Genomic DNA, 21,001 nt, shown 5'->3' on the forward strand with positions numbered 1-21,001 from the left:
AAGTTTCGAAGCAAAAAACACAAAAAACAAAAAACAAAAAAAACAAAAAAACAACAAAAAAAACGAAGACGACGAACAAAAGTCAACGTGAAATCTCCCCAGAGGAAAAGGAACCGCGCTGTTTGTCCCTCAGTAACTGAGCAACACCCCGGACACGCAGGGCTGCCTGTGACTTCTGCGGTTTTTCTTGCACTTCTCCGCGTTGGTTCACTTCCACCCTCGAAACGCTCCAGAAGCGAGAAATAAGGCGGGGCGGCCGCCACCCCCAAGCCGCCAGCTGTGCGGGGGCCCCAGCTGCAGGGGGTCCCGGCCCAGCGTCCCTCTCGGCCCCTTCCCTCTCCCCCGAGGGAGAAGGGGCGGGTCCACGCGGCCTGGGCGCTGCGGCCGGCATGCGGTAGGGGTCGCTGCGTCTCGGCGCGCGCTCCCACCGTGGTGAATAACGGGGCCTGGCTGGAGGAGAAAGGAAACCTGCTGCGGGAGGCGGCGGCGGCCGGCCAGGGAGCGAGGGAGGAGAGTTCACTTTTACTCCAGTGTCAGCACGCGGCGGCCGCGGCTGGCGCTGGCGAGAGAGCACCGAGGGAGCGGGTCGCAGATCTTCGGGCGGCCCCGAGAAATCGGCGAGAGGCGGGATCCGAGCGCGCCGGCGGGGCGCAGAGCCCGCGAGCCTGGCCAGCGAGGGGAGCCGCGGGGGGCGCGCCCCGGGCGGGCCCCCGGAGCCGCGCAGGATGCCCCGCGAAGAGCTGCCGTCGCTGCAGAGACCCCGCTATGGCTGTAAGTGCGCCGGGCGCGCGGGGTTCCGGCTGGCCTTGGGGAGCTCCCTCCCAGAGGACGGCGTAGGAGAAGCTGAGGGAGCCGGTTGCGCTGCGCAGAGGGAACTGGAAGGCAGCGGCTGCGCGGCTGGCAAAGTTGGGAGCTGGAGTTGCAAAGGGCAGTGAACCGCGTCCCCCCGCGCCCCCCATTCCTAATATCCAGCTGGCAACCCAGACCCTCCACTCTGCATACCCCAAATGGGTGGGTGGGCAGTGCGGGGGTTGCGCTCTGGGACAGACCAGGTTGGGGTTTTAGGGGTATCAGGTGAGGAGTCCGCGGAGCTCCGGGCCGCCACCGGCTTGGGCCAGGGGGTGGCGTAAGGCACCGGATTCTTCCAACCCAGAAAGGGGGGAAAGTTTGTTTGCTGTGGCTACAGGTGGGCATCACAAGTAGGGCGCCGGCGCACTCTGCTAGTGCAAAGTCGGCTTGACTGGAAGGGCGGGCGTCTCCTCCTGTCCCGCGCCCTCGGACTTCACCTGAGCCGCTAGAACCATTGGCCTCACATGTGTGAGTCCCTCCTCGCTGAAACCCTCTAACCCCTTTCCTCCCGGCTCCCCTCGCATGGGAGGATTGCTGTGTGGAGAGGATGCGGCACTAGGCTCCGGGGAATCCGGTGGGAGCCCGCGTGACTTGATCGAGATGGTGTCGATTACCCAGCCAGGGGCTGCCCTCATAAAGAGGTTGCTTTGGCCGATCGTGAGTGGATGGAGCCAGATTAACACTAACCACGTGGCTTCATGTGCTGAGTTCAGAGTCCTAAACATGTGCCAGGAAGCATTTCCTTTAAAACAAACAGAAAGTTGGCCCGCTGTCTCTCCAAGGTGGCCCTGTCAGTGAACCCAAGGCCGAAGACCACAGGTTAATCTTTGCCCAGGCTGGCCTTGGTGGCAGAGGTACCAGGTTTGGGTTAAGGTGGTGATACCTTCAGCAGGGTGTTGTGTGTGTGTGTGTGTGTGTGTGTGTGTGTGTGTGTGTGTGTGGTTTTGGGTGGTGCTTAAGCCCACTGACTTGCTTAACTGAAAAAGGGCTGCTCAACTTGTGTAGGTTCTTTCCCCTCCTCCCCGCTGGCCTGTCGAAGATGGGAGGTTATCTTTCCTGTGTTACCCTTGCAGTGAGGGGGAGGCCTGAGGGCTACAGCCTCCGTACTCTAATGCATTCAGCAGTTTACTGAGACTCAGCTTTTTGCCTTTTGGTAAACCACACAGACAGCAGAGCCTCTTGGGTTCAAGGAGGAACACTGTGCTCATTCAGTGTTTGCAGTGCCAACCTCAGGTGGGACCCAGCTTTTTGCCTTTTAGTAAACCACACAGACAGCAGAACCCATTGGATTCAAGGAGGAATGCTGTTCTCATTCAGTGTTTGCAGTGCCAACCTTAGGTTGATGGAAGTACTTTAATGTGACAAGCTCTCAGAACATATGGTGGCTTCACTGTGTCAAATGGTAAGATAACCACAAACTTCTGTAAACTAGGTGAATCTACATGAGCAAATGATTTCTTGCTGTCACATGATTAATGTCGGCCCTCATTAACAATAGATAGTGCCAAATTTCTGTGAATGTGGTACATGAATGCAGCATTTCTGTCAGTTCCTGCATGTGCATCTGTGATGCTGCTTGATTTTCACGGAATAAATCTGTGTTTTAAGTGCACTCCAGAAGAAGCTATCGAGGGAGTCCAGATCTGGCAAGCCTGAAGCCCAGTTCACAGGGCTGCTTTCTTTGGAAATCTTCATCCAGCTTTCCTCACCAATATGGTGTAAGGGGGTGGGTGCCATCTTGTTGGAATCACTCCCGGTTACTTTCCCTCCGCTCATCAAGTGCTGGCATTCATTGGTCACTTAACACTGTCAAAAATGGAAAATATTTGCCTATGTTTCCAGACTTTCTTGTCACCCTGAAATATGAAGGCTTTAATGTGACAGTTATGTCATTAAAATGAACACTTTTATAATTTTGGTTTATGAATAGTGTATTTTCAGTGTATTCAGAACAGATATCTAGCAGAATAGATTTTGGTGTTAATAGGCATTACCTAACATTGCCTATTTATGCAGAAGAGGGCTATTTGGTGTGTTAGTGTAATTTCTGGTTGTTGTTGGCTTTCTGAAGCTCCTATCAACATGAGACTGAAAATAGTGCTGTGAGTTCTTGGGAAGGCTAGGGAAGGAAAACAGGATTGTCCTTGCTCTGTTGTGTTTTAGGGCTGTGCTTTTTCTTGTTTATTGGTTTGGTAAGTACAGGTTCAGTAAAACCTCAAATTATAACGGGCGTTATCCCTAGCATTTAAAAATAAAGTAGCAATACATTGTAATTTCAGTTCTAGTGCTGAACGTTCTGAGTATAAGATGTTTGAGACTGGGCTTTAAACACAAGTTTTTGGTAGTTTGAATTAAGCCATCTATTGCTTATTTTGGGTCTGAGCTTCTGTTCTGCTCTCTCTCCTACCTACTTGAATCATCATTTAATTCAGTAGTTCTTATACAAAGTAACTAAATTAATTCAGCTCAGGCTGTTATGGTCTTTCTCCTCTGTACCAGGCTGAGTGTCTGTAAAAGGCCACATAATAAATTGTACTTGAGGGATTTCTTAATGAGTTCTCCATGAGACCTCTGACTCTTCTCAGGTTTCTGACAGATGCAAGATTGCTGAAGTCTCCCTGATTTGCACACAGGAGCGCTGGATTGAAATTAAATAGACTATTTTCTATTTAATTTCCGCTATTGTTGGCCACATCTTCCTGCAATCTGTAAAGTTATTTTTGTATAATGTTAATACTACAAACAAAGCTGAAAGAATTCAGTAACACAATTCTGAAGGGAAGAGGTGGAAGAAGGAAGTGATAGTAGGGAGCTGTTTAAACTAATGCAGACATAGACATAGTATATACTATATATTGTATATATAGTATTTTTCTATACTCAACCAAATTAAGATGACACTTATGCTTAGGTGTGATTTGCAAATAACTTGTGTTGTTGTAATGGATTATGCTGTATCTGCCAAATTAATTCTGAAAACACATTGCTGCCATGATCTGTCGTAAGTTTTGTTCCAGTTACTTGAGAGTTAAAAACACCAGCGAGAGCAAAAGAGGGGTTTGTGACTAGGCAGATGACTTCACTTACCACTGATAACACAATCAACACTTAAGTGACTACAGTGGGTCTCTAATGATTGCATAGGCAAGAACTGTGGTTTTCTACCCTTTACAAGATTTAGAGACTTCCTTTCATGAGATACATTGTTCAAAAAAATGGGGATCAATGTTTCACTGTTTGCTTCTTTTAAAAAGTGCAACCTAAGTCCAGCATGTTGTGGGGGGCGGGGAAGGGGGAGTTGAGAAAGATTCTGGTCGAGCATTTTTTTATTATTTATTAATTTATTTATTTTGAGGCAGAATCTTGCTCTCTCACCCAGGCTGGAGTGCATGGCTCCCTGCAGCCTCAAACTTCCCAGCCTCAGGCTGTCCTCCCACCTCACCCTCCTGAGTAGCTGGTACTACAGGCACACATCACCACACCCAGCTAATTTCTATATTTTTTTGTAGAGATGGGGTTTTGCCATGTTGCCCAGGCTGGTCTCCAGCTCCTGGGCTCAAGCAATCCTCCCTCCTCAGCCCCCCAAAGTGCTGGGATTACAGATGTGAGCCACCACACCTGGCCTGATACTGTGAGCTTTTGAGTACTGCTCTCTGCTCTTGTCTGAATGGTGATGTTACTAAGTTACCTGGAGATTGGAGTTTTGGGGTGGTCAGTGCAACTAAAGTTATCCATCTACAATGACCAATCTGAGATGAAATTTAAGTTCTGAAGTAGTTAAACATAGTTGTGTAAAAGGGGATTGAATAAGTCTGTATTTAGCATAGCTCAGCTGTAACATCCTATCAGTGCTTTCATTTGAATCACAGAAGGGTATATACAGCCTTATCTTGTGATGCTGTCTTCAGTAGACAAAAAGTCAAGCTGCTCCCTCATATGCTGATGTTTTGGTTGAGCTTTTCAAAAGGATCTTTAAGGTCAACAGCTAAAGTGTTATTTTAGTATGCTTTTAACTTTAATTACACATGCTGTTAGCCAGAATGACTTGTTTAGGAGAGTTTAAGCTTCTAATACTGAGTTTGTTTTAGAATTTAGTGTTATTTGGGGTGTTAGTTAACTCCTTTTTCTCTAGGGAGCCAATGACTTACTATTGCCGTCTACCCTCTCACTACACAAGCTTTTTAATAGCCCCTTCTATTTAAAAGCTGGGCATGTGGCTCACGCCTGTAATCCCAGGACTTTGGGAAGCCAAGGCAGGTGGATCACATGGAGTCACGAGTTCGAGACTAGCCTAGCCAGCATAGTGAAACCTCGTCTCTATGAAAAATACAAAAATTAGCCTGGTGTGGAAGTGCACGCCTGTAATCCCAGCTACTTGGGAGGCTGAGGCAGGAGAATCCCAAATAGGGGAATCCCAAGCAGGGGAAAGCCTTGAACCCAGAAGGCAGGGGTTGCAATAAGCCAAGATCACACCACTGCACTCCAGCCTAGGCGACAGAGCGAGACTCTATCTCAAAAAAAAAAAAAAAAGGCTAGTATACAAACAGATCTAATGCTTACCATGTCTTCATGGTAACTAAAAGAGAAACAAAGGCCACTCAACGTCTGATTTGATAGGGTCAGGTAAGTCCTACAGGGCAGGCAGTTTAATATGGGATATGCAACAAACGTTTGTGAACTTACCAAGGGCTGGGTGTTTTTTGTGTGTTACTGTTATCATCAGCTCATTATGGCCTTTGCGAGGGCCAGTGGTTTTCCATTTCACAAAGAAGCTGAAACCCCTGGTATTGTGTCAAGGCCACCGTGCTAGCTGGTGGCAGGGGAACTTGGAAGCAGCACTGTCAGATCCTGGAGCCTTTCCCCATTGACTGTTGCCAGTTGGCTGCCCCTAAATCATAAATGTTCACCCCTTCTATGTGTTTCAGGAGTTTGTCACGATTCTCTCAAGATATAGAAACCTCTAGCTATTTATGCTGGATGTGGTGGTGTACACCTGTAGTTACAGCTACTTGGGAGGCTAAGGCAGGAGGATCACACCTGTGATTATACCTGTGAATAGCCACAGCTCTCCAGCCTAGGCAACATAGTGAGATCTGCGCTGCACCCCCCACCCCCCTGCCTGAACCCAATCTTTCTTTTTTGTTTATTTATTTAGTTTTGAGATGAAGTTCCACTATGTTGCCCAGGCTGGAGTGCAGTGGTGAGATCTAGGCTCACTGCAACCTCTGCCTCCCAGGTTCAGGTGATTCTCCCACCTCAGCCTCCCAAGTAGCTGGGACTACAGGCGTGCACCACCACACCCAGCTAATTTTTGTATGTTTTAGTAGAGATGGGGTTTCACCGTGGTGGTCAGGCTGGTCTCGAACTTCCTACCTCAAGTGATCCGCCCGGCTCAGCCTCCCAAAGTGCTAGGATTACAGGCATGAGCCACCGCGCCAAGTGAGACCCCCATCTCTAAAACAAAACAAAACAAAAAATGCCAAAAAACTTGTGGCCATTACATAGTGTGCTCATTTATAAATAGACGCATAAAGTTGATTTTGCTGCTGAATTCCGCACCCCCCACCCCAAGAAACAGCATAGAATACATGGGCTTTTTTTTTTTTTTTTCTTCCCAGACAGAGTCTTGCTCTGTCACCCAGGCTAGAGTGCAGTGGCATGATCTCAGCTCACTGCAACCTCTGCCTCCCAGGTTCTAGCAATTCTCATGCTTCACCCTCCTGAGTAGCTGGGATTATAGGCATGTACCACCATGCCCGGCTAATTTTTGTATTTTTGGTAGAGATGGGTTTTCGTCACATTGGCCAGGCTGGTCTCGAACTCCTGAGATCAAATGGTCTGCCTTCCTCAGCTTCCCAAAGTGCTGCTATTACAGGCATGAGCCACCGTGCCCAGCCTTACATGGGCTTTTTATAGAGTACACCCAACCTTCATCAGAGATTTTATGTGTACTTAGAAACATCCCATCTCTTACTGTGAGGTGCTGAAGTGAAAGGCTTTTCCATAATAATATAGTGACATGTGCCCCAGTGATTGCAAATAGGATAATCTGTAAAACCTACTTTATTGCATACAGTGCCCATACCTTAAAGTCTGGGATTGTTGAGAAATCAAGTAGAAACTTGCAGTAGTGTGGCCGACCTGTGAGCTTATACTTTGTCACCTTACTGCTCTATTTTATTTTTCTCTCTTGAGAGGCAGTATGGTGTTGATAAAATGGCAAAAGCTTTGGAGTTGAATAGAGGTGGGTTTGAATTCTGACTTCCATTGCCTGCCTCAGTAGCCTTGGGGTTTTCTCCTGTACCTTGAGAGGGTGTGTGGAAATGATATATCTATAGAGGTGGCTGATGTGGTTCCTGGCACATAGTGCTAAACAAGTTGTAATTGTTTCAATTAATCGAGCACCTAATACTAGCAAAATATTGTGATGAATGAAACACCACTTAGCTGCTGACAGCTTACCAGAGAATCTGGGTGACAAGTAAAAAATGCTTATACTTTTAGTGCCCTTCCAAAAGTTATGTGGAAGAGAAGATATGAGAAGGATGGATTTGGATGGGGGCAACTGGAGGGCTTCATGAAAGCTGTGAATTTGAAATGACCTTGAGGAAGGTCAGAGGAAAACCTGAAACGCATGCTAGTATATTTGTACTGTGGAATCTTCTATTTATATAGGCAATAAAGGACAATTGGAGCTGTCCTGAGGAGAGTCACCTGATGCAACTCCTCACTCATGTATCTTCTTGTTCCTTGAGATGGTTTTTAAAAAAAAAAAACAAAAGACACCCCGAACTTTTCATTAGAGACATGGGTGAGTGCCCAGTGAAGTGAGTGACAGGGGAGGCAGGTGTGGTGAGACGTAGGGATGTGAGCAGTTGGTGCCCTCTCCGCTGGCTGCTCAGCGGCTTCTTCCCTATGCTTCTGGGTTTGGCCATGTCTTTTGGATGAACAGCTTTGCCAGAGAGTTTTGCTGAGGATAGGTGAATTCTCTGAGAACAGGTAAGGAAACGAGTCCTGCTTAGAGCAGCACAAGGATCTTGACAACTGAATTCTCTAGGGGGTGGGGTTTCTCTCACCTCATTTTCTCTCATTCTCTCCATTAATTGTGCCAATCTTGACCTTTCAGATTTCACTGATTTACGGTCCTGCAATGTCCAGCATCCCAGTTTTGTTGAAGAATGACTTAGACTATGTTTCCAATTCGTTGGCAATTGCCTAAGGAACTTTCACTTAGACTTTCTGTGGGATTTTACTAAGCTCTAATTGGACCGTCCTTTAATTTTATAATTGCATATTATGTATGACTTCTTCTTGCCAAGGTGCCTAAGAGGAGCTGACAGCTGTTTATTTAGTAAATGCAGTGGTGTTCAAAGAGCAGTCTCTGGAGCAGCAGCAGCAGCAGCAGCGGAGCATCTCCTGAGAACTTGTTGGAAAGGCAGATGCCCAGGCCCCACTCAGACCTACTAAATCAGAAACTCTGCGGCAGGGCCGGCAATCTGAGTTTTAACAGGCCCTGCAGTTGATTCTGATGCACTAGGGCATCAGAAGGGTAAAGGGGCATTTCTGATACATAGTTACTCTTCACAGTGCTTGCAAGTTTTTGTAAAGTAAGTGAAAACACATGGGTATGTTGTGGAACTCTTTATTTACAGTATCTCTTGAATGTTTGATTTGTAAACCACATACTAACCCAGGCCTTGATTACTTTACAGGTTCATGTTTATTTTATAGAATTAATTTTGGTATGACTTTGAGTTTGCTTTTCTTTTCTTCTGGGAAACAAATGTGATTTGGAAGGTGCTGTGGTTTGAATGTATTCCCCAAAGTTCATGTGTTGGAACGTAATCCCCAATGCCGTAGTATTGGGAGGTGGAGCCTAATGAGTAGCGATTAGGCCACCAGAGTTCTGTCCTCGTGAATGGGTTAATGTTGTTATTGTGAGTTCAGTAGAAGGATGAGGCCAGCCTCCTTTTCTCTCTTTCACCCATGCGATGCCTTTTGCCATGTTACGGTGCAGTAAGAAGGCCCTCACCAGATGCAGGCCCCTCAACCTTGGACATCCTATCCTCCAGAACTGTGCGGAAACAGGTTTCTGTTCCTCATAAATGACCCAGTCTCAGGTATTCTGTTATAGCAGCACAAAACAGACTAAAACAAATGGAAAAGTTTAAAATCTCCACTGACTAGAGATAAAGCAAGGTTAGCTTTCCAGGGATTTCAGCTGCAAGTGAGGCTTTTAGGAGCCATTGGGAAGGCTGAGTGAACAGGGAACCTTTTTGTGTAAGAAAGGGAACTCTAAGCCTGGAGATTCTGGGCTTTTACTCCCTGGGGGTGGGAGGTGGGGAGCTGGACAGTAAGAATTCATAGATATCCTCCTCCATTTTTTTTCTTTTTCCTTCTAGGACACCTTAAAGTGTTTTTCATTCATTCATTTATTCATTCACAATTTTTAGAACTGTTGAATATGTTAGCAGAGATATTATTTGATAGACATAAGTGCACCCAGGTCATTCCCAAATTGCAGGGAAACTACCAGTCTGTTTATTTTACTATCGGTAAAAGACAGGAGGACGTTTTTATTGTTTATTGCTTGGGCTCTCCCAAAAAGAAGATTTCTGATTGGTTGTTCTTTCTCTATTACTACTAAATCTCTGAAGGAAGACATTTTAATTTTTTTTTTTTTTTTAGTTAGGGTAGTTTATTTCTTGATAATTTTTTTTTAAAGAGATAGGATCTCACTATGTTTGCTCAAGCTGGACTTAAACTCTTGGGCTCAAGTGATCCTCCCACCTTAACCTCCTGAGTAGCTGTGACTACAGGTGTGTACCACCATGCCTGGCATAGTTCCTGATAATTTTGTCTCAGTTCTTGTATTTTACTGGCAATATGAATTCAATCTTTTTTTTTTTTCTTTTTTTTTGAGACGGAGTCTCGCTCTGTCACCCGGGCTGAAGTGCAGTGGCACTATCTCGGCTCACTGCAATCTCCGCCTTCCCGGTTCACGTCATTCTCCTGCCTCAGCCTCCCGAGTAGCTGGGACTACAGGCGCCGGCCACCACGCCCGGCTAATTTTTTGTATTTTTAGTAGAGGCGGGGTTTCACCGTGTGTTGGCCAGGATGGTCTCAATCTCCTGACCTTGTGATCCACCCGCCTTGGCCTTCCAAAGTGCTGGGATTACAGGTGTGAGCTACTGCGCCTGGCCTGAATTCAGTCTTAAGTAATGTTAATGCATATCCCAGAGTTGTCTCCAAATAAGTAGACTTGATTTGCATGTAATTGAAGCAACATATATATCACATACTTATGCTTAGGTTCAGTATCTAGCCAGCAGCTTGGTACCCTGGCACTTAGAAGATACTGAGTAAATATTTGCTGTTATGACAGGTTTTGCATAACATGTCTATACTGTATTGTTTGTCTAAATGAGGAATTTATTTCTGTCTAATTTATTTATCTGTCTAATTAAAGATCATCTCGGCAGCTTTCAGATGCCATGCAAACATTAAATGTTGAGTTTGGATTTGCTTCCATCCCCTGTGGAACTTGGGCAAGTTGTTTTAATTTCTCTGGGCCTCAGTTTCCTCATCTGTAAAATGTAGGTGGAAAATGCATCCTCAAAGGATTAAATGATTTAATAAGATGGAAACGTACTTGCTCAGAGTGTGCTCCCATGGAGTCAACACCTAAAGGGCAGGGATGGTGATACACCTAAAGGGCAGGGATGGTGATAAAGGGCAGGGATGGTGAACCCCCCTCATTTCCACTGCCCCTTGGTCTGTATCCTTCCTTACCTCGTTGCCTGTTCTTTTTCACTTTAACAGAAAGTGGATTTAAAATCCTAGCCCTGGCTGGGTGCGGTGGCTCAAGCCTGTAATCCCAGCACTTTGGGAGGCCGAGACGGGCGGATCACGAGGTCAGGAGATCGAGACCATCCTGGCTAACACGGTGAAACCCCGTCTCTACTAAAAAAATACAAAAAACTAGCCGGGCGAGGTGGCGGGCGCCTGTAGTCCCAGCTACTCGGGAGGCTGAGGCAGGAGAATGGCGTGAACCCGGGAGGCGGAGCTTGCAGTGAGCCAAGATCCGGCCACTGCACTCCAGCCTGGGCAACAGAGCAAGACTCTGTCTCAAAAAAAAAAAAAAAAAAAAAAAAAAAAAAAAAAAAAAAAAATCCTAGCCCTATTTTCTTTTTTTCTTTTGTCTTTTTTTTCCCCTGCTATGGAGTCTTGCTCTGTCACCTAGGCTGGAGTGCAGTGGTATGATCTCGGCTCACTGCAACCTCCACCTCCCAGGTTCAAGCAGTTCTCCTGTCTCAACCTCCTGAGTAGCTGGGACTACAGGCACATGCCACCACACCAGGCTATTTTTTATATTTTTAGTAGAGATGGTGTTTCACCATATTAGTCAGGCTGATCTTGAACTCCTGACCTCAGGTTATCCGCCCACCTTGGCCTCCCAAAGTGCTGGGATTACAGGCGTGGGCCACCGCGCCCAACCCTAGCCCTATTTTCTCTTGAGAATGGGAAAATTCTTAAGTTATCTATATGTAAATACTTCAATCTATCAATTTGGGTGGGGACCAAATTAATCCTTGTGTCTGTATACTTAAAAAACTAATATGTTCTATTGTTTCCAGATACAGCTGATAAGGGGAGAACATTTGGGCTTCTGTGTTGCATATTTTGCCATCTTGCGGGGGGGTCTTAGAAGTGTACTCTGAAGTTACCAAGCATTGTCTTATTTCATTTAGGCTTCCAAGTTGAAGTTGGTCATTGCTGCTGCTGTTGCTTGTTTAAAAACCTGAGGGTTTATAATGCTATCTAGATGGGAAGGAGCTACTTGAAATGTGTTTTAATCTTTATGCTTGCTTCAGAATGTAGAGTTTGACTTAGCTGCCAGGGTCAGCCAATCTTGTGGTCAACCCAGTCCTGCGGGAGTTTAGAAGGGAGGTGAGGAAGAGGAAGTACACTTGGTACACGGGGTTCATCTAACGTCCCTCCAGGCCTCACTGCCTCTACAAAGTTAATGAAGTTTTGTGTTCATAAGCTCAGTGAAGCTCAACTGAGAGGACTAACTGGAATGTTGGAGCCATTAGGAATCGAAAACCTGCACTGCAACTCATGTGCCCAATTTTTAAAAAAATTCTAGTACTTTTCATATAAATATTTGCTAATAATCCCTCTATTATTCATCACCTCCCCAAAGGGGACCATTGTAATCAGCCAGTCTTGGTCCTTGAGATTGTCACTTCTCTGTTCTTTGCTCTAGTCCTACACAAAGCAGGCTTCTTAGGGTGGGATGAGGGGCCTGGTAAGATAGTCGCATAGTCAGCCTCATGAAATATGACTCCCCATTCTCCTGCCCCCTAAACTGTGCTTCTCAGGTAAGATCTAGTAAGGCAGCCCACCAGAGCCTTGCTGCATGTTGAACTCTTAGGAAGTTTGTCCAAGAAATGGTAGTTATGGAGCCAATACAAACATGCTTTTGCTCTCATTCTATTCTCTACTAATGAATTTTATTTTCCACAAGAAACAAGGATACATTTATTTGTAAAGAACATATAAGGCTGGGCATGGTGGCTCAAGCCTTTAATCCTAGCAATTTGGGAGGCTAAGGCAGGAGGATTGCTTAAGGCCAGGAATTCAAGACCACCTGGGCAACATAGCAAGACCCTGTTTCTATAAAAAGAAAGTAAAAAATGAATATATAAAGATAATTTTTTCCTCCATGGGAGCCAGGGTCACATGAGGCCCTTCCCTGCTTTGGCACTGATTCTGGCGATAGTCTCAAAGCTTTCTTCCTCAGTTCTCCAGTCTAATCTTTGCTATTAGTTTGAATTGGCTAACAGTTTGGAGGATTGTGCTTGCTTATTCCTCTTCATTGTGGACTCTGCCTGTAACTTTTCACATTGGATTAGGGGAACTCTGAGAAAGAAATGGAGCTGATAATGTGCTGCTGTGTTGTAGCTTTGATATCTCTGAAAATGTGTACCTTTCTCTGCTAAGTAGGAAAAGTAAGACAAACCAAACAGGGAGGGACATCCTCAACCTCTGGACATGTGAATATTTCTAGAAGGTTATGCAAATATCTTTTTAGAAGTTGCCTTTGGGAAGAGGGACTGGGGGCAGGAGTGGGAATATGATTTGAAATAGTTTTCACTATATGCTGTATTACCCTTTGAAAAAATAAAGCAAATGTGTGTTTTTGAAAGATCAGGTTTACATTTATTACTCTGAGAATAATGTGGACAAAATAGAACAGCAATAAAATCTACGAGGAGTTGGGACTGTGTCTTTTGGTCAATGCTGTAACCCCACTGTCTGGTACATAGGTCGACATGTCAGCAGTGATTCTGTGTAGGTAATGAGATATTTTGTGATTAATATTTTTTCTTCTTCCTCAAATTTTCAGCTATACATATTTTTATAGTTAGACTATAAAAGTTAAGTTGGAAAAATTATAACAGTTACCCTTTTCTGCTCAAGATACAAAGTTCTCTTTAGCTACAAACTCTGCCTTATGAAAATTAGTCTGGGCCGGGCGCGGTGGCTCAAGCCTGTAATCCCAGCACTTTGGGAGGCCGAGATGGGCGGATCACGAGGTCAGGAGATCGAGACCATCCTGGCGAACACAGTGAAACCCCGTCTCTACTAAGAAATACAAAAAATAGCCGGGCGAGATGGCGGGCGCCTGTAGTCCCAGCTACTCAGGAGGCTGAGGCCGGAGAATGGCGTGAACCCGGGAGGCGGAGCTTGCAGTGAGCTGAGATCCGGCCACTGCACTCCAGCCTGGGTTACAGAGCGAGACTCCGTCTCAAAAAAAAAAAAAAAAAAAAAAAAAAAAAAAAGAAAATTAGTCTGGAAGATAGATCTGTTATTATTGGAAGGATTCAATGGCTATCTAATTTTCCAAGTGTGTATGTGTGTACATGCATAGAGAATGAGGGACAGAAATGTTAAGAGGCCCAGGACTCTATAGTTGTTAAGCCATTGTAGTTAATAATTTGTGAAAGGGGCTGGGCACAGTGGCTCCCGCCTATAATCCCACCACTTTGGGAGGCTGAGGCAGGCAGATCACTGGAGGCCAGGATTTCAAGACCAACCTGGCCAATGTAGTGAAACCCTGTCTCTACTAAAAATACAAAAACTATTAGCTGGGCATGGTGGCATGTGCCTGTAATCCCAGCTAATCTGGAGGCTGAGGCGAGAGAATCCCTTGAACCCAGGAGGTGGAGGTTGCAGTAAGCCGAGATCACGCCACTGCACTCCAGCCTGGGCAACAGAGAGTGACTGTCTTTAAAAAAAAAAAAAAAACGTGAAAGGAAAGTGTGCAGGAAGCAGATCTGTAAAAGGTAGTAATAAATCAACTAGTGTCCATGGGGAAATAAAGGTTGTGACATAAAAGTGGATTGTTCTGTTGACTCACAAAGTGAACTCTGAAGAGCCTGTGAAGAGATGAACCACTCATGACCATTCCTTCATTCAACAGGAGGTGCTAGATGCCATGTATAAGGTGGAATTTACACAGGGTTCATGACCAAATGCCTTCAGGGGTCAAATGTGATCACAGCCTGTATAAAATAATAGGAAGCTTTGGAGTGTCTCTCAGCTGGAGAATGCATTTGCTACCTTAGTCACTCAAATTGGAAGGAAAACATTTGTGAGCAGTATACAGGCAAAACAAGATAGATTAGTCTTGTTTAGCATCTTGGAAGCTGCCACTGGCCCCAGCATTATGCTGTAAAACAGAGGTAGCCATGGAAGTACTGTCACCCTAGACCAATGAGAGACGAGAAGCACTGTGATAGCAAGACCTGCATCTAGGTCTGAGGACTTAGACTGAGGTGCCACTTACTGTGTGATATTGGGTGTAACTTCTTCGAGCTTTTTTTTTTTTGAGATGGAGACTCACTCTGTCGCCCAGGCTGGAGTGCAGTAGCGTGATCTCGGCTCACTGCAGCCTCCGCCTCCCGTGTTCAAGCGATTCTTCTGCCTCAGCCTCCCAAGTAGCTGGGACCACAGGTGTGTGCCACCGTGCCTGGCTAATTTTTGTATTATTAGTAGAGACAGGGTTTCACCATATTGGCCAGGCTGGTCTCAAATTCCTGACCTTGATGATCTGCCCACCTCGGCCTCCCAAAGTGCTGGGATTACAGGTGTGAGCCAATGTACCTGACCTGAGCTCTTTTTTATTTTTAGAAACAGGGATCTTACTCTGTCACCCAGGATGGAGTGTCGTGGCATCATCACAGCTCACTGCAGCCTCTACCTCCTGGGCTCAAGTGATCCTCCTACCTCAGCCTCCTGAGTAGATGGGACAACAGGCATGCACCGCTATGCCTAGCTAATTTAAAAAAAGATTTTTTTGTAGAGACAGTCTTGCCATGTTGCCCAGTCTGGTCTGAGCTTCTTTCTACTTTTGAAAAATGAGTTTCTATTTCCTCTACCTCAAAAGGGGGTGAGGTATGGAGGACTGCTGAGAAAACTGTTCAAGGTGTGTGTGTATATGGTGAGAAGGGATTTGCCACTTATTTGAATAATTCACTGGTGAAGTCTTATTAGTGTTCAAACGGGTTTATCATTTAATCATTACCTCAAAGGCAATGCTATAGTAGCTTTGTGACATATGTTTTAAAATAAATAAATAATTAATTATTTTTGAAATGAAGTCTTCCTCTGTCACCCAGGCTGGAGTGCAGTGGCAGGATCTCGGCTTACTGCAACCTCCGCCTCCCAGGTCCAAGTGATTCTGCTGCCTCAGCCTCCCATGTAGCTGAGGTTACAGGCGTCTGCTACCACGCTGATTTTTATATTTTTAATAGAGATGAGGTTTCACCATCTTGGTCAGGCAGATCTCAGACTCCTTACCTCAAGTGATCCACTCACCTCGGCCTCCCAAAGTGCTGGGATTACAGGCGTAAGCCACCACGCCTGGCCTATTTATTTATTTATTTATTTATTTATTTTATTTTTTATTTTTTTTTGAGACGGAGTCTCACGCTGTTGCCCAGGCTGGAGTGCAGTGGCGCGATCTCGGCTCACTGCAAGCTCCGCCTCCTGGGTTCACGCCATTCTCCTGCCTCAGCCTCCTGAGTAGCTGGGACTACAGGCGCCCGCCACCGCGCCCGGCTAATTTTTTGTATTTTTAGTAGAGACAGGGTTTCACTGTGGTCTCGATCTCCTGACCTTGTGATCCGCCCGCCTCGGCCTCCCAAAGTGCTGGGATTACAGGCGTGAGCCACCGCGCCCGGCCTATTTATTTATTTTTTGAGACAGGGTCTGACTCTGTCACAGGCTGGAGTGCAGTGGTGCGATCTTGGCTCACTGCAACCTTTGCCTTCCAGGCTCGGGCCATTCTCCTGCCTCAGTCTTCCAAATAGCTGGGATTACAGGTGTGTTCCACTATGCCCAGCTAATTTTTGTATTTTTAGTAGGAGATGGGGTTTCGCCATGTTGCCCAGGCTGGTCTTGAACTCCTGAGCTCAAGTGATCCACCTCCCTCAGCCTCCTAAAGTGCTGGGATTACAGGCGTGAGCCATTGTGCCTGGCTTATATGTGCTTTTTTTGAAATGGTGTTTGAAATGAGATTTTCCTGGCTGGGCGCGGTGGCTCATGCCTGTAATCCCAGGGATTTGGGAGGCCGAGGCAGGCAGATCATGAGGTCAGGAGTTCAAGACCAGCCTGACCAACGTGGTGAAACCCCGTCTCTACTAAAAATACAAAAATTAGCCAGGCATGGTGGCATGCGCCTGTAATCCCAGCTACTCAGGAGGGTGAGGCAGGAGAATCGCTTGAACCTGGGAGGTGGAGGTTGCAGTGAGCTGAGATTGCACCGTTGCACTCTAGCCTGGGCAACAGAGCGAGACTCCATCTCCAAAAAAAAAAAAAAAGAGATTTTCCTTTCTCCTTCAGCTTGAAAGGCAACATTTTGCATTTTGGTAATAATATCTTAGAGATTAACTTTTTTGAATCCTAATATATGATTTTTAGCCAGATTCTTACTTGTCCATCTTAGCATTTCTTTTACTAGGAAATGTGAATTTTGAAAACAGAAGCTAATAGTAAGAATCTCTGAATTGAGGCTGGACCCGGTGGCTTATGCTTGTAATCCCAGTACTTTGGGAGGCAGAGACGGGAGGATTGCTTGAGCCAAGGAGTTTGAGGCCAGCCTGGGCAATGTCAGGAGACTCCATTTCTACAAAAAATTTTAAAAATTAGCTGGTATGGTGGCATGCACCTGTGCTGTCAGCTACTCGGGAGGCTGGCCCAGGAGGAGCACTTGAGTCCAGGAAGTCCAGGCTGCAGTGAGCTGTAATCGTGCCAGTGTACTCTAGCCTGGGTGACAGAGTGAGACTCCATCTAAAAAAAAAAAAAACAAAAAAAAAAACCTCTAAATTGAAAAGACTTTAAGAGTAGTTTCTTTGAGACCCATGCTGTATTTCATCAAGGAAAACTACTGTGCGAGGGAGGGGACACCTGTATTTTTAACAGGTGGAGGATAAAGCTTGGGAAGGCAATTCTGTCTCCTAATCTGATGACAGAGATCCTCTCTTTATAAAGCTTATGGCTTATTCTTAGGAAAAGTAGGGGGGTGAGTGTGGAAGATAGTGTGACTGGGGTCACTTAATGCTTGAGAAGGTTTCTTAGGGCTGCTGGGTGTCAACAGCCCGCCAGCCTCCCAGGTTGATTACACGTCCTTAACTATGATCCACGCCAGCATAATATCCCATCTTGGATTAGAGATCGTAATAGTTGTCAACCTGGCTACCCACTGGAAACTCCAGGGGAGCTTTACCAAGAAATGCGTGTTCCCTGGATGTCGTCACCATTCTCTGTTTATTTGGGGGATAGAATATTCTGGCATAGGTGTTTTTATTTTAAACTTATTTATTTATTTATTTGACAGGGTCTGGCTCTGTTTTCCAGCCTGGAGTACATTGGCATGATCTTGGCTCACTTCAGCCTCGAACTCCTGGGCTCAAGCTATGCTCCCAAGTAGCTAGCACTCCAGGCATGCACACCACACCTGGCTAATTAAAAAAAAATTTTTTTTTTGGTTGAGATAGGGTCTCACTATGGTTTTTTGTCTTGTTTTGTTTTGATGGAGTTTCACTCTGTTGCCCAGGCTGGAGTACAGTGGCATGGTCTCAGCTCATTGCAACCTCCGCCTCCCAGGTTCAAGTGATTCTCCATGTTGGCCAGGCTGGTCTCGAACTCCTGATCTCAAGTGATCTCCCACCTCAGCCTCCCAAAGTGCTGAGATTACAGGTGTGAGCCACCATGCCTGTCCTTACTAGGGTATTTTTTTGCTTTGTTTTTCTTTTCTTTTCTTTCTTTTTTTTTTTTTTGTATTTTAAACATTTTCAAGCTCTCAAAACCTCAAAGAAGGATACAATGAACATCCATTCCCTTCACTCAGCTTTACCACCTGTTGACATCTTGCCACACCATTCCATCTACAGACACTGGGATGACTCACCCCTAAGTCCTTCAGCACACATCTCACATACTGAGAAGGACATTCTTCTCTCCAGCCTCATCCTCAGTGTTACCATTACTGTGTGTTCAGTTCCATTGTTCAATATAAATTCCACACTATGATTTCCCCTGCTATGCTTTATAGCCATGTTTTAGGACCCAGGTAAGTGTCTCACATTGCCTTTGGCTGTTATTCCTCAAGGCCTTCCCCAGACTGGAACAGTGGTCCCACCTCCCTCTCAATGCAATGACCCTGAATCCTCTGAGGAGTCCAGGCCTGTTTCTGCCAGGTGCATCACATCAGGGACCTGTGTCCACCCTCCCACTACTGGTGATGAATAGATATTTTTAAAAACCTCCCTAGGAGATTCCAATGTGCAGCCAATGTTTGAAATTAATTGAATTAATTAAATCCACCCTACTTTATTTGTATGTGTTTTGTTGTGATAAATACACATAAAATTATCTTTCTTACCATTTTTCAGTGGACAGTTTTATGGCATTAAGTGCATTCACATTGTCGTGTAACCATCATCATGATCCATCTCTGGAACTTTTTTTTTTTTTTTTTTTGAGACAGAGTCTCATACTGTCGTCCGTGCTGGAGTGCAATGGCATGATTTTGGCTTACTGCAATCTCTGCCTCCTGGGTTCAAGCGATTCTCCTGCCTCAGCCTCCCAAGTAGCTGGGATTACAGGTGCCTGCCACCACGCCCAGCTAATTTTTTGCATTTTTAGTATAGACGGGGTTTCACTATGTTGGCCAGGCTGGTCTCGAACTTCTGACCTCGTGACCCGTCCGCCTTGACCTCCCAAAGGGCTGGGATTACAGGCATGAGACACCGTGCCCAGCCTCTGGAACTTTTTTATCTTCCCAAACTGAAACTCCATACGCATTAAATAATAACTCCCATTCTCTCTCCTCCCAGTACCAGGTAACCACCATTCTACTTTCCATTTCTATGAATTTGACTGCTCCAGGTACCTCATGTAAGGGGAATTATACGGTATTTGTTCTTTTATACCTGGCTTATTTCACTTAGCATGTCTTCAGGGTTCAACCATGTCATAGCATGTGTCCGTACTTCTTTTTTAAGGCTGAATAATATCCCATTGTATGTACAGACCACATTTTATTTATCCATTCATTCATAGATTGATACTTGGGTTATTTCCACTTTTTGGCTATTGTGAGTGCTGCTATGGCGAACATGGGTGTACAAATATTTGTTTGAGCCTTTGCTTTAGTTTTGGGTATATACCCAGAAGTGGGATTGCCAGATCCTATGGTAATTCTGTTTAATTTTTGGAGGAATTGTATACCTATCACTTTTTAATGGAGTAAGTTGAAGAACACTTTGAAGAATGAAGTATCCATGACTTGAAGGAAGAAGCCAATTAGAATGCCAGCCTTTAGGCTCCTGTTTGGATTGCCTCCTGGGAGGTCATGTGTAAATTTATCTTTTCTTTACACGAGATAAAGAGCAATGGGTATAAAGTCTAGCTGTGGCAGCTGGGTGCAATGGCTCATGCCTGTAATCCCAGCACTTTGGGAGGCTGAGGCAGGAGGATCACTTGAGTCCAGGAGTTGGAGATCAGCCTAGGCGACACAGCAAAACCCTGTCTCTGCAAAAAAAAAAAAAAAAAAAAAAAAAACAAAAATTAGCTGGTCGTGGTGGTGTGTGCCTATAGTCCCAGCTATTTGGGAGGCTGAGATGGGAGGATCACTTGAGCCCCAGAAGTTGAGGCTGCAGTGAGCCATGATAGTGTCACTGCACTCCAGCCTGGATGACGGAGTGAGACCCTGTCTCAAAAAAAAACCTAGCTGTGGCAAAATTTACTTCTTTGTGACCTCAGGTGTGATCTCAGATATGCAGGACAAGGGTTACAGTTTTTCATTTACATTAATCACAACTTTTTAGAATTTTTAAAGTTTTTGATTGTTAACTTAAATAGTGGGTAGGCAACAAGTTGCCTTTGGCCTGCATAAATAGTGTAAAACAAAGTAACAGGCTGCCTCTTGGGGCATATGGGATTTTCAAAATAGAATATTGTTTTGTTAACCTGGCTCATCCAAATACTGTGTGATCTTGAGCAAGGTCTTAACTTCCCTAGCTCGTGTTGTTTAGCTATAAAATGGGGATAATAATGGTAATTATTGATTGAAATAAGCTAATCTATGTGCTTGGTGCCTGGCACATAGAAAGCATTCATTCAGTGCAAGCTATTAATAATAAAATAATATTTCCCGTTGATTTTAAAGGTGTTTAGACAATCCCAATAAACCAGAAACTGGTATTTTTAAATGAGTTATTACTCTTTTATGGGAGGTGGCATCTATTTAGCTGTCTTTAGATGAGACTGACCTGGAGGCTCTAGAATGGTGTTCTTAACTGGAGCAAAACATAGCAGGGGCATGTGAGAGCTCTAGCATAACTGTGGCTTTAAAGTAAGCAGAAGCTATGTATTTCCTAAGAGTGAGTGTTGGTAATGTTTAGAGATTGCTGAGGCCACAGGGTCCAGATTAAGCAAGCGTGTTCCGAGGAGTCTGACTTCACTGTGCTTTGACTGAGGTAGATCCAGGACTCCGCAGGCAGCTGTTTTTGAAGGCTGATCATTCTTCCACTCCTTCATTGGAAATTAGCCAAGAATTATAAAAACAACAGTTTAACTC

General features: G+C 45.2%; 1 protein-coding gene across 4 annotated transcripts in view; it reads left to right on the plus strand.

Moving 5' to 3' along the window:
• The first annotated feature begins 262 nt into the window (after nucleotides 1–262).
• Nucleotides 263–21,001, plus strand: part of IQGAP2 (IQ motif containing GTPase activating protein 2) — a 311,257-nt gene continuing 290,518 nt past the window's right edge. For 2 of the 4 annotated variants that reach the window (XM_031666249.1, XM_031666245.1), the window contains exon 1: nucleotides 671–771. In XM_031666249.1, the coding sequence (XP_031522109.1) occupies nucleotides 726–771 (46 nt within the window). In that variant the 5' untranslated portion in view covers nucleotides 671–725. Of the gene's footprint in view, nucleotides 772–1,096; nucleotides 1,704–21,001 lie in introns of those variants that run through there. The other 2 variants (XM_031666244.1, XM_031666246.1) reach the window with 2 other exon arrangements.

This window comes from Papio anubis, chromosome 5 (genome assembly GCF_008728515.1).
Source record: "Papio anubis isolate 15944 chromosome 5, Panubis1.0, whole genome shotgun sequence".
In the NCBI taxonomy this organism is placed as follows: domain Eukaryota; kingdom Metazoa; phylum Chordata; class Mammalia; order Primates; family Cercopithecidae; genus Papio; species Papio anubis.